The sequence below is a fragment of the Natator depressus genome, chromosome 20 (assembly GCF_965152275.1).
Source record: "Natator depressus isolate rNatDep1 chromosome 20, rNatDep2.hap1, whole genome shotgun sequence".
Classification (NCBI taxonomy): domain Eukaryota; kingdom Metazoa; phylum Chordata; order Testudines; family Cheloniidae; genus Natator; species Natator depressus.
The window spans coordinates 4,801,949-4,815,140 of NC_134253.1; the positions used below are offsets into that span (position 1 = coordinate 4,801,949).

General features: G+C 57.7%; 1 protein-coding gene across 2 annotated transcripts in view; it reads right to left on the minus strand.

Moving 5' to 3' along the window:
* Positions 1-13,192, minus strand: part of COL2A1 (collagen type II alpha 1 chain) — a 64,067-nt gene that overhangs the window by 11,593 nt on the left and 39,282 nt on the right. For both annotated transcript variants that reach the window (XM_074935511.1, XM_074935512.1), the window contains 13 exons: positions 12,638-12,691; positions 11,986-12,030; positions 11,054-11,152; positions 10,162-10,269; positions 9,365-9,418; positions 7,596-7,649; positions 6,007-6,060; positions 5,492-5,545; positions 5,213-5,320; positions 4,285-4,338; positions 3,465-3,518; positions 2,565-2,726; positions 2,357-2,464 (listed from right to left, as the gene is read on the minus strand). In XM_074935511.1, the coding sequence (XP_074791612.1) occupies positions 2,357-2,464; positions 2,565-2,726; positions 3,465-3,518; positions 4,285-4,338; positions 5,213-5,320; positions 5,492-5,545; positions 6,007-6,060; positions 7,596-7,649; positions 9,365-9,418; positions 10,162-10,269; positions 11,054-11,152; positions 11,986-12,030; positions 12,638-12,691 (1,008 nt within the window). The remainder of the gene's footprint in view (positions 1-2,356; positions 2,465-2,564; positions 2,727-3,464; positions 3,519-4,284; positions 4,339-5,212; positions 5,321-5,491; positions 5,546-6,006; positions 6,061-7,595; positions 7,650-9,364; positions 9,419-10,161; positions 10,270-11,053; positions 11,153-11,985; positions 12,031-12,637; positions 12,692-13,192) is intronic.

The following is a 13,192-nucleotide window of genomic DNA, read 5'->3' on the forward strand; positions in this document are numbered from 1 at the left end:
AGATACCTTCCATCCTAAAGCCCAAACCTGACGCCACAACGTCTGACCCAACTCAACAGGAGACTTTCCATTGACTTTGGATCAGGCCTGAGCATCCTTCCTGCCTGAAAGTTGCAGCGAGGCTCTCCTGGTGGAGCAGAATGGTTTTACCTCACGCTGGCCACTTATGAAATAGGCCACGTAAGCTAATGGCCGGCATTGTCCTTCCAATGGAGTCTCTCACTTGTGTTGGCCATTGCGTATCTCACAACATGGACGCCAGAGGTGCTGCATTCGATAGGCCTTGAGGAGCCGCTGTGCCGAGGGGTACGCTGAATAGGGGCTGTTTGAAAACTGTCCACCAAAACGGGCTTTTTGACACACAATTGCGGTTTGCAAAGCCACAGGTTCGTTCCCGAAAATCATCCGCTTTTGGGCGGAAAATTGTGAGTTGTCCTCGAATGCCCGAAAACCTTGCCAGCTGAAAATGTTCAGTTCTAGTTTTTTCCTTGAAAACTCCACATTTTCAGTGGGGAAGCAACCAGCTTCCGCACTGCCTCTGATAGCGAGAGATGATGGGTGGGCAACTGAATTTAATATAGGTCAGACCCTGAGGGGTGCTGAGCATTGCCTGGAACATGCTAACTCCCTCCAGTGACTTCTCAAGAGGCAGTGCCTCCCTGATTGGACCCTATGGACAAAAGTAATGTACAGGAGTTTTGTGAAATCTCAGTGAAGAATACGGGGCAGATTCTCCATTGATCGGCACTTTGTGTCATCAACAACATCCAGGCAAGCTGGGTGCAAATCATAGAGTATTATGGTTGGAAGAGACCTCAGGAGATCATCTAGTCCAATCCCCTGCTCAAAGCAGGACCAGCACCAACTAAATCATCCCAGCCAGGGCTTTGTCAAGCCAGGCCTTAAAAACCTCTAAGGATGGAGATTCCACCACCTCCCTAGGTAACCCATTCCAGTGCTTCACCACCCTCCTAGTGAAACAAAGTGTAACTGTTCTGAGTTAGCAGTGTGTTGCATGAGTTAGTGACAGCACAAGGTGCCGGGTGATGGAGAATAGGGGCCTATAACATTAGTGATGATCCCCATGCACCCAAAAGCCAGTGAGGTTTGGAAGTGCTGTGAACAGAAGTGCTTTCCGGTCTTAAAATATACACGTGCTGTCAACCCAGTCCGAGAGCACTTCTAGGCTCCATGACATGCTCAGTATAGAGGAGCTGACAAGTGCATATAGGGTGAAATTCAGCACAAGGTCTAGAGACCAGTCCAGTCACTCACAAGCCCTGCAGTGGGATGTAAGTGGTGCAGAAATATTGCGTGGTCCCTCTGCATGAGGGTGAATTTCTTCCACGGCCCATTTGTCAGTTAGTTTTTCATTGGCTGTCTTCTCCGGGGCTTATCCCAGACTTGAATCTCCGTGATTCACAATGGGGTGGGGGATGCAGGGCAGAGTTAAGGATGTTTGTGGGACCTTAATGCTGAATTTCCTGGTTTATCAATGCTGAATTGTTTTAAACGACACTGTCCAAAAAAGGTTCTTTTGGTTTAAATTCCCTCTGATCTCAAATTGTCTCTTTTATCCATCTAGTCCATGGGTTCTTGACTTGGGCATCATAAGCATGCCCAGGGGTGTCATGCTCAACTCCCTTTCTTTATGGCTAAATAGAAGAGATGCCTGACAGCATTATCTGTTGTCATAAGGGCTCTGCAGAACAGGCTCGCTGCAGGTTTACAGGAAACAAATTAATGCTGAACTCACGATACCCACCCAGGCGTTAAAGTCCCTATCATAAATAATAGCCCATCACAGAGATCCGAGGCAAACATCACCGAGGTTAGACCCCCGAGGGAGCCAGGTTACTTGGGTTAAGGCAGGGACAGCTTCCCTGTCCTGACTTCACCCAGAACTGGCCCATAGTAGACACAACCAACCCTTTTATTATGGCCTGCTGGGTCCTGATTGGCCTCCACCTGCTTCTTGCCCTTCTAGGTGCTGGAGCAGCAACTCTTGCTGGTTTTGCCAGCAGCTGATCATGAGAGGCCTCTCCTCTCTAGGCAACCCCTGGAGGACTGAACTTGCTGCTCTTCCCTTCCAGCAGGACCCCTTTTCAGTGCAGGGTGCACCAGCGGGCAGCACATGCCCGGGACGCACCTTCACAGGCTCCCAGTAAGGAAAGAGCCCAGACCCACGGATTTGCTCCGACCCTCTCACTTTAGCTCTCTCAGCACATCCGCTTCATTCCACCTCTGCAGAGAAATAAGCTCTGCACTTCAGCTATAGGGCACGAGGGACTTTGTGAGCTGGGTTGGCACAGTCTGACTCTGCCTGGCTTTGACTTTGCAAGGTAAAGCTACTTACGGAGGGACCCGGCAGCCCCGGGAAACCTCTCTCACCACGCTGGCCGGGAAGACCGACAATACCTCGCTGGCCTGCCAAACCTTGAGGACCGGGTGGCCCATCGGCCCCCTGGAAAAGACAGAGGCAGGAGGTAAAATCCAGCAGAGGCTGCACTAGGTAGTAACTATTGTGCAGTCAAAGACAAGGCAACGTGCATGTGAAAACTTACAGGTGGGCCATCTTCCCCGGACTCTCCCTTCTCACCAGGAGGACCGGCAGTGCCTTGGAGACCAGGGTCACCAGCACGGCCCGGTGGGCCCGCATCACCACGAGCGCCCTTGGGACCATCTTTGCCAGAAGCACCTGGTGGGCCAGCGGGGCCTGGGTTACCCTAGAAGAGAAATGAAAGGATTTGGTGAGAATGGGGGATGCTCTTCACCCTGGTGCAAAGGCCAGTAAGTAATTCTGTCTTCTAATCAATCGACAAAGAGCACTTAGGTGCCATAGGCCATCCGAGTCCCAGAGAATCCTTCTCCGCATGAAGATTCACCAGCCCCTGCACCTTCCCCTCCCATCTCATCGCAACAGCCAACCATCTCAAAGTGAGGTCAATCCATCTCCTTATCAGAGAAAAACTCACGGTGTCCTATCGTGTAGGACAGACTCTCCACCTGTTGAGAGCACGAAGTACCAGGGATCTTCATCAGGTCACAGCAGAAATTTGTTTTGGGGGAATAAAAGCCCCCAAAGTTACTGAAAACTATGAAAGGGCAGGAACTCCCTGGTTCATCTGTTAGAAATGTGGGGAAGCTCTTTTGGTTCGACGCACCATTCTTTGTTCTCTTTGGAGCAACGTGCCGGTGCGGTAACAGACCAGGAACACGGGGACAGCCAGCTTGGGTCAGATTAATGGGTCCATCCAGCTCAGTCTCTGTTCTCCTGCAGTGCCAGCTGCTTCGGAGGAGAATGCAGGAAACCCTGCAGTAGGTCACGAGGGATAAAACTGCCCCAGGGAATGGACCATCTAACTCTCCCATGGACAGAGGGTGGCTTATGTCCCGTCTCCTGTCCAAAACCCAAACATAGGCCCCGCCAAGGTGGAGCTGACGCTGGATGTTCCTGAACTTACGTTAGGGCCGGGAGGGCCGACACGTCCTGCAGCGCCGGGGAATCCGGTGGCTCCCTGGATAAGGAGGGGAGAAACAGAAGGGTAAACAGAGCACCCCAGTCCTTGCCCTTCCTGGAGAGAGGGGTGCGGTTCCCCACCATTAACAGGTCTGAGCTTTACGAGCCAGAAGGGTGGATTGGTCCCAGAGAGGGGCGGAGTGCATGGAGTATGGGGCTGGGGGGAAAGCACCCGCTCCGTGTGTTGGTGCAAATGACTGGCCAGCTTGGGAGGGCAAGTCCTTCAAGCAGACTAAGTGCTTAACCCTACCGGACACTTGGGCAGAGCGGCAGTTCAGGCAAGGCCTTCGCTGTCCCCCAGGGCTGAACCTTCCAGCATCATTAGAACTCAAGGGCTGCAGCAAAGTCCCCTGGCTTGTCGGCTGGCAGGGATCTGGGCTCCGTGCTGCAGAGCAACGAGCAAAGCCCACTAGCCCCCTGGCAGGCAGGAGCCTGTACTGCATGGCGAGGTGCCAAGCTGGCCCCCATACAGCCACCCCGTTCCCTGGGCCCATTTCGAAATCATCCCAGTGGCGAGGCAGGGGCGTTCTTCCTCCTGGCCTGCAATTCACTGACACGCACAAGGAGGATGGAGCCCATTCGGCAGCCGTCGCCCTTGCCTGGGCTGTGATTGTCTCAGCTTCCCCGCCGCCTTGCTCAGCCCGTGCATGGCAGGCCAATACCGGCCCACTGCACCCACTGCACAGCCCTTGGGCGGGAGCCAGGCTGAGCTCTGGCACTTGGTGCCCGTCTCCAAGGTGTTGAAGGACCTGGATGGTACTTACAGGGGGTCCCTGCGCACCTCGAGCTCCTTTAGGACCAGTCACACCAGTGGGACCCTAAGAAGGAAAAAGAAGCAAGTTAGATCCCGAATGGACTGCAGGAAATCAGCCCATGGTCTTGGCAAAGGGACTGGTCCTTTGTACCAATGGGCAGGTATTTCTCTTACAGCCTGGAGATGAGTAGCAGCCAGATCCTCCCTCTGACCTTGATGGTCTCTAGTGAGACCCCCCCCCTCTGTCCTCGTGGTGCCTTCCTTCCCGCACCCAGCTCTGTCCCCTCTGGCAGTGGTTGCCATGGCTGGGTGTGCTGCTGGCTGCAGCCATATGTCCCCTAGAGGGCGCCCTTCACAGCTGGGGCATTTCATGATGGTCTCCCCCATCAGACGGGGGGAGGGAGGGCAAAGAGGGAAACTGACCTGGATCAAACATCCCTAGGGATGGGGAAGGGAGTCCTTGTGTGTGGGGATACGCAGCAGAGGGTATTTTCCAGCCCTCCAAGCTCCTAGAGGGCTTCATGGCTGCAATGAAACTGCCGCCCTTGCTCCCTGGTGTGCGTGCGCCTTGGAATAGGGCACTGCCATTGCAGAGAGAGGGGCGACCCTCTGGCAGGAATCCAGCCCCCTCTTTCCTGGGCCGGTTCTGGGGGTTTATTCCAAACTGAACCCAGGCTCCTCCATGAAAGGGAAAATCGGGGTGAGGGATTACTGGGGCATCAGCCATTTCAAACTCTTATCCCTCAGCTGGGATAAATCAGTGACCCAGATCCTAGGTTCTGACCCGTTGCAAGTGGCCGGAGTATTTTCAAAGCAAAGCACTGTCCTTTCTTGGGCCCCTTTTCCTGAGGATGGTTCATCTCTGGCCAGCCCCCACTCTTCCAGGCTGCCTTCCCAGTGGGGTCATGGGGGGAGGAGCGGGACTTGGCTTTACCAACCTGTGGACCAGGAGCACCGGAAGAACCCTGTGGACCCGGGGCCCCAGCGTCTCCCTTCTGGCCAGATTCTCCTTGTTCACCTTTAGCGCCGGGTTGGCCGTCAGCGCCCTGCATCAGGAAGGGAAGAAAAAGCACCCAGGGTGAGATGTGGCCTCCCTGCGAGACAGGTGCCCGGTGCTGGGCATGTGACACCGTCATCACTATGGGTACATGGCTATCGAGGGGCGGGATAGAGAGGGAACCTGGACGACAAGGGTCAGCAAACGCGGCTTTACTCACGGGAGGTCCAGCAAATCCAGCAGGGCCAGGGGCTCCAGGCTCACCACGATCACCCTGAAACAGAAAGGACTGGGGTTAAATGGGGGGCCCAGGAAGGAAACACCCCAACCTGGACAGCAAGCTCTATGGGGCAGGAGGCATCTTTGTGCTTCCATGTCTGTACAGCATCTAGCACCCTGGTTCTCGACCTTGTCCATTTGGGGACACTCCCCAGGAGCCTCTCCCATGTAGCTGGCACCCCACCCCTATTTAGTCAGGTGGTCTCGACCTCTTGACACCTGTTTGTGAGCCCCACGCACTGAGGGTCATGACCCCCCTGACCTAGCACAATGAGCGGGGCCTCTGGCGGCTATCCCCATCAATCAGAGCAATGTTGGCAAGAATGGGGAAGCCGGCGAATTCCCCGGGTGGTCTCTGAATTGAGAGGGGCACAGACCCCGCCTCCCGGCCAAGGGGCTCAGTCCCATTGTGTGAACCAAGGTCTGGGGACCTAAGGTTGTTGGCATCACACTTACCGGGGCACCGCGGGCGCCGGCAGCACCAGATGGGCCTGGGGGACCCGATTCACCCTAGACAGGGAGAAAGAAGGAGATGTGAGAGCAGTCAGGGGGATATGGCTGGCCAGAGGTTGTAGATTACGTGGGACTCTGCACTTCCTGCTTCCACAGCCTCAGTTTACCTTCTGCATTCTGCACCCCCTGCTTGGCCTGAGCCCAGCCCCATCCTTACCCTCTTTCCAGAGCCCAAAGCCCTGCCCAGATCTCAAGCTCCACCCACAGCCTGAGCTTCCTCTCAAGCCCCTCCTCCAGCTCCAAGACACACCCATGCTCCCAAAGCCGCTCCCCCAGCCCTTTCCGTTCCCTCGTTCCCCCATAACCCTCCCACACTCCAACTTGAGGACTCCCCCACCCCACCCCCCAGCTCAAAGTTCTCCCCATGGCACCAGGGTTGCCATATTTCTGATTGCAGAAAACCGAACACACTTGCCCCGCCCCTTCTCCAAGGCCCCGCCCCCCCGCTCACTCCATCCCCCCTCCCTCCATTGCTCTCTCTCCCCAACCCTGGCTCATTTTCACCGGGCTGGGGCGGGAGTTGGGGTGTGAGAGGGGTGAGGGCTCCGGCTGGGGGTGTGGGCTCTGGAGTGGGGTCAGGGATGAGGGGTTTGGGATGTGAGAAGGGACTCAGGGCTGGGACAGGGGGTTGCGGGGTGAGGGCTCCAGCTGGGGGTGCGGGAGCTCTGGGATGGGGTTGAGGGGGTTGGGGTGTGGGAGGGGGCTCAGGGCTAGGGCCAGGGGGTGGGGTATGGGGGGGAGTGTGGGGGGATGAAGGCTCCACCTAGGGGTGCGGGCTCTGGGGTTGGGTGAGGGATGAGGGGTTTTGGGCGCAGGAGGGGGCTCCAGGCTGGAGGGTGGGGCCGAGGGGTTCAGAGTGTGGGAGGGGGTGAGGGGTGCAGGCTCCAGGCGGCACTTACCTCAGGTGGCTCCTGGAAGCAGCCAGCATGTCTGGCTCCTAGGCAGAGGGGCCAGGCGGCTCCGCATGCTGCCCCTGCCCGCAGGCGCCACCCCTGCAACTCCCAATGGCCACGGTTCCTGGCCAATGGGAGCCGCGGAGCCGGTGCTTGGTGTGGGGGCAGTGCGTGGAGCCACCTGGCCACGCCTCTGCCTAGGGGCCACAGGGACACATCGCCGTTTCCGGGAGCCGCACGGAGCCAGGTAGTGACGGGAGCCTGCCTGCCCCACTGCGCTGCTGACCGGAGCCGCCAGGGTCCCTTTTCAACCAGGCGTTCTAGTCGAAAACCAGACGCCTGGCAACCGTACATGGCACTGGCTCGGCTTGTGCCCTGAAGCCCCGCCCATATGCCAAGGCCCCTCCCACAGATCAGTGACCCTCCCAGCTGGGCCATAGCTCTTGCAGTATCTCTGGCTCCGGCAGCCTGATCTATGTACACCTGGGGGGAGTCACGGAGGAGCACAGACCTTTGTCACCGAGAGGCTGGGAAATCCATGGGGTCTGAGCAGTGAATGTTGCTCTTTATGCCCTTCCCGCATTGCACTGAGCCCCACTGCCCCCAGCCAGGCGTCATGCAGAGTTCCTGGGTTCTTACCTTCTCGCCGTTGGGGCCAGAAGGGCCAGGGGGGCCGATCGGACCTGTCAAACCCTGGGAAAGGGAAGAGGGAGAGGAGGGTGAGCAGATGGCAGTGAAGAGCACCTGCTGCCTGTGTGTGCCGGGCAGAGCCCAGTGTGAGCCCGGGGCTGGGTTAGTGTCAGAGACTGAACCCAGACCTTCCAGCTTCGCTGGCTTCTCTGCAGCATGGAGCGCCATGCCTCAAAACCCTGGGGATCGGTTTTAAAACAGCAAGGGAGTAATAACAACCCTCTGCCTGCTACAGCCTGACAAACACCGCTACAGCCTGAATGCTACCTAGCTCCAGCTCCGCCTGACAGCTATGCAGCTACAACTGTGCTAGACTGCTACATGGCTACAGCCGGACTCCTACCCTGCTCCAGCTCTCTGCCAGCTATGTGGCTACAGCTCTGCCTGACTGCTACAGCCGGACTCCTACCCTGCTCCAGCACGTGGCTACCGCTCTGCTTGACTGCTACAGCCGGACTCCTACCCTGCTCCAGCTCTCTGCCAGCTCCATGGCTACAGCTCTGCCTGACTGCTACAGCCGGACTCCTACCCTGCTCCCGCTCTCTGCCAGCTCCATGGCTACAGCTCTGCTTGACTGCTACAGCCGGACTCCTACCCTGCTCCCGCTCTCTGCCAGCTCCATGGCTACAGCTCTGCTTGACTGCTACAGCCGGACTCCTACCCTGCTCCCGCTCTCTGCCAGCTCCATGGCTACAGCTCTGCCTGACTGCTACAGCCGGACTCCTACCCTGCTCCCGCTCTCTGCCAGCTCCATGGCTACAGCTCTGCCTGACTGCTACAGCCGGACTCCTACCCTGCTCCAGCTCTCCGCTTGCAATGAGGCTACAGCTCTGCTTGTCTACTACCCGGCTTCAGCCCAACTGCTACCCAGCTACAGCTCCCTGCCCGTGAACCGGCTACAGCTTGTCTGCTGTACTCCTACAGCTGTGTGTGACTGCTACCCAGCTACTGCTCTCTGCCAGCTATGCTGCTACAGCCGGACTCCTACCCTGCTCCCGCTCTCTGCCAGCTCCATGGCTACAGCTCTGCCTGACTGCTACAGCCGGACTCCTACCCTGCTCCCGCTCTCTGCCAGCTCCATGGCTACAGCTCTGCCTGACTGCTACAGCCGGACTCCTACCCTGCTCCCGCTCTCTGCCAGCTCCATGGCTACAGCTCTGCCTGACTGCTACAGCCGGACTCCTACCCTGGTCCCGCTCTCTGCCAGCTCCATGACTACAGCTCTGCCTGACTGCTACAGCCGGACTCCTACCCTGGTCCCGCTCTCTGCCAGCTCCATGACTACAGCTCTGCCTGACTGCTACAGCCGGACTCCTACCCTGCTCCAGCACGTGGCTACCGCTCTGCCTGACTGCTACAGCCGGACTCCTACACTGCTCCAGCTCTGCGTGCTACCCAGCTACTGCCTGCCTCCCTGCAACACTTCTACAACTCTACCTGACTGCGACAGCTCCCTGGCAATTCCTACGCTGCCGCTACTCTTCCTGACCAGCAGGGCTTTCTGACCGCTACACCGTGACCGCTCGTTCCCTGACCGCTGTCGCGCTCTGCCTGGTCTCCGCACCGTCGCAGCTCTCTGCTTGACCTTTAAGCTACCCTCCAGCGTATGTCCCCAGGGTCAGCTGCTCGCGTAGCTCGACAGGCAGACGGCTGGGATGTTGCATGATTACTCTGTCCCCGTGACAATCTGAGCGAGTGAGGCCTTCCCCTCTACTTACTCTTCCGCCGTCCTTGCCGGGAGCGCCTTCTGGGCCTTTCTCGCCGACATCACCCTGTGGGAGGAGATCAGAGGGAAGTTACCACCCAGCCGCCAGTACGGCCGAACCATCCCAGGGCAACAATGGGCCACGAGACCCTCCCCCACCCCATCAGCTCAGAGAGGGCAGCAAAGAGATCCCAGAGATAGATCAAGAACTAATGGGGGATTGGACTGCTTGATTGGCAGATGGTCTTTCACCTGTCGCAGGTGATAGAAATGCTTAGAGTCAGGGACCACAGATCATCTAGCCTGATCTCCCGTGTGTCACAGGCCACCCATACCACCCGGCACTCTACACCCAACAACCGAAAGTAAACCCAGGTATCATGGCCCACAGAAGACCAAGTTATTGTGTGCCACAGGTCGGGGCTAGGTAGGACCGAGGTTCACCAAAGCCCCTGCAACAGCTGGAAATTGCTTAGCGCTTTCAAAGATCTGATGGAAGCCGCTGATCTTGTGTCCTCTGGTCTATGGGTCTGAACTCTCTGCATTAAGGTCGACATCCCTGAGGCCAAATATATTCAGTGCTGGGTAGGCAGGTTCCCCTTCCCATATCCCCCCTTCTTCGCATGAACGTGGCTAGATCCCATAGTTCCATTGAAGTCCATGGGGCCAGCTCCCAGCGTCTATAAATCAGCATCACTACATTGCAATCATTACGTCTTCCATAGCTCTCACCCGCCGGGAATCCAGCCCTGCATGTGTCTGCCCTGTGCAATGCCTGACCCCTGAAGTCCTGGGGAAGGTGCTACTTACCCTGTCTCCCTTTGGTCCAGAAATACCAGCTGCTCCCCTCTCACCGGGCATCCCTTGCAGACCAGGGGGACCTTGGGCACCATTAGGGCCGGATGGACCAGTCGCACCCTAGAGTGGAGAAACACAGCAAGATCACTGAGCGGCTGCATGTTTCCAGATCCTGAGGGAGCTGCTGTCCCCCGTCACTGGACTTGGGGGGGCTAGAGCAGTGATTCTCCACATTACCCCCTGACCTCCCCGGGACTCCCTCCCCGCCAGCAAAACGGGAAGGAAAGGGTAGTCACGACACTGCCACCGTTCATGGCCCCAAGTTGAGAACCCCTGGACTGTAGCTCCAGTGGTTTCCTAAGTCAAGGTCCTAAAGCGAGAGGATGAGGTGGACATATCAACTCCCATTTTAAGTGCTGCTGTAGGGGAGGAGTTGCACTGGGAAAGCCATGCTCTGGGTGATGTAGACGGGGCAGGATTGGCCACGCCCTCTTCGTGTGCACGGAGCTGCACTATGATAGCAATCAAGCGAGGCTGAGCAGTCAGCCTAGGCTGCTCTGTCCCAGGCCATGCGAGGCTCTGCCCTGGTGGAACGTTCTCCCATCGGACAGACCGGATGCTTAGGGGCCCAGCCCTTTGGGGCCCTTGTAAACATGATGCCCACAAAGCCTGCAGCTGCTAAGGTCCGTTTTCCTGCCCCCTTCCCAGGGCAAGATCTCATCCTGGCGACCGGTACGATGCCACCCCGGGTGGGGATTGAACCGTGGCCCCCTAGAGTGGAAAGCCTGAGCCTCGCATGCCAGAGCTACAGGACCGGTTCTCTCAGCCAGGACACAGCACAAGGACTGAATCGGCTACGAGAGAGAGAGACAAAGAGCTGCCTGGGTTACACAAGGGAACCTACCTTGGGTCCATCGGTACCAGGAGTTCCAGGGAGCCCTCGAGCACCCTGCAGACCTTGTGAACCTGGAGAGCCACGTTCACCTGGGAAGCCGCGTTCACCCTGGCGTGGAAAGAGACACCGTTAGGGAGAGGTCACAGCTGGGGACTGGCAGAGGCAATTAAAGGGCCCTGGCGGTTTTATCACACGGTGCATCTCGGCAATCATGCCCCAATGCAACAGGGTCGCTCGGGGCTGCCCTGCTGCGGCAGGTGGCTGCCACGCTCCACCCCAGAGGTGGCTGCGTATCAGCGCTGGGTGAATGTTCCCTCGCGGCTGCCTGTTAGATGCTCTGGGATTGCCTGGAAGCTGCTGTAGAAATACCGGGGGGTTACACAGGGCACCCAAAAGTGGAGAGACCAAAACTGAAAGGTGGCTTTTGACTGTTTTGCTGCCAGTGCCCTGGAGGGGGCGGTTAATGGTGCAAGGGGCGCTCAGGGGCGATGTCAGCGGAGATGCAACGGGTGCTGAGACCATGAGCAGCAGATACAAGGCCAAGAACGACAGCACAGTCTTCTTGTTCTGGGTTTGTACAGCGCCTAGCGCGATGGGCTCCTGGTCCAGGACAGGGGCTCCTGGGCACTACTGTAATACACCTAATAACTAATATACAGCACCTAGCACCATGCAGCCCTGTTCCATGAGTAAGGCTCTGCAGTGATACCGTAATACATAGAATATGTAGCAATAATAATGTACAGCATCTAGCACAACAGGGTCCTGATTCATGCCAAGGGCTCCAGGGCACTACCGTAATATATCTAATGAAGCACCTAGCACGATGGGCTCCTGGTCCAGGACAGGTGCTCCTAGGCGCTGCTGTAACACCTAATAAATAACAATAACCCAGCTGCTGAGCTCCCTGCTCTGCGACCCAGAGGACGGATAATACTTACTCGGGGACCCACGAGGCCTGGGGTGCCAGCTTCGCCAGGGACGCCCTATGGAGAGCAAGAAGGGGGAGACGGCAGTTACACTCCGAGAGGGAGGCTCCTAGGCAAGAGAGGTCCTTCCCTAGCCAGAGACGCACCACCCCGTCCAGAGAGAAGATGGGAACAGACCTACAGCAGGGCCCGCTCTCCCCAGGCGCGGTGGGGTCAGTTCGCCCTGCGGGAGGCTCTGGCTGTCATTTGACTCAGACTGGGCAGACGTGCAAATCAGCAGCAATGTGCGAGCGAGGGTTGTTTCTGACTAGCAGCTTTCGGGCGGTGCGAGGGGACCAGTCTGAGCCTGGTGCATCGCACGCGCTGTCTCGCTCCTGAGGTGGCCCAGGAAACCCTAGATCAGGGCGGGAGGGCAGCATGCTGAGTCTGACAGAGCCCCAGGTTTAGTGATCATCAGGCTTCTTCAGTGACTCAGGCGTTTCCCCGCATGGTGGCTTGAGCTAGGTGGGCTGAACCTCCCTGACTCAGCGCCGGCACCAGGGGACTAAACCCCAGGGGAACCCTCCTCCTTGCAAAGGGGACTCAGCTGCCAGCTCGCATGGCAGCTCTGTTCATGGCCTGCAGTGAGGCGCTAAGGAGGCTCTGGGATGGGGTCTGAACTCACCTGATCTCCTGGCTTGCCACCTTCGCCTGGAGGACCTGGGGGGCCGGGGAGTCCCTGAAAGGAAGGAGTGCAGAGAGGTTAGCCATGATCGTCGGTTGCTCATGTCCACGCTGCATTGGAAACCCAGGTCTCTGGGCCCCGGGCTTGTGGACTCAGTGTTTCCAAGCCTGCGCTTGAGCATCCATACTGCACTGTAAACCTGGGTTTGCAATTGCTGGGGCCGGGTCTCAGAGCCACACTAACACATCCGCGCTACGCAGACCTTCTGACTTGGGTCTGTGGCTTGAGCTGCATCCACACTGCAAAATGACGGGACCTCGATTCACAGCGGGACTTGGGCTCTGACCCACATCCCCGAGCAGGGTCCTAGGATCCGGGTGCTTCCTGCCCTGAGTCAGACTGATTTGTGTGTAGACGGAACGAGGGGCTTGGGCTCAAACCTGAGTCACAGCCCAGGCTTAGTGTGCAGTGTAGACACATCCTCAGTCTCTGGGCTGTGTGGGGCATGTTCAGAGCACGTGTTGGGTAACAAAAGGGCCCAGCTGGGATTCTGGA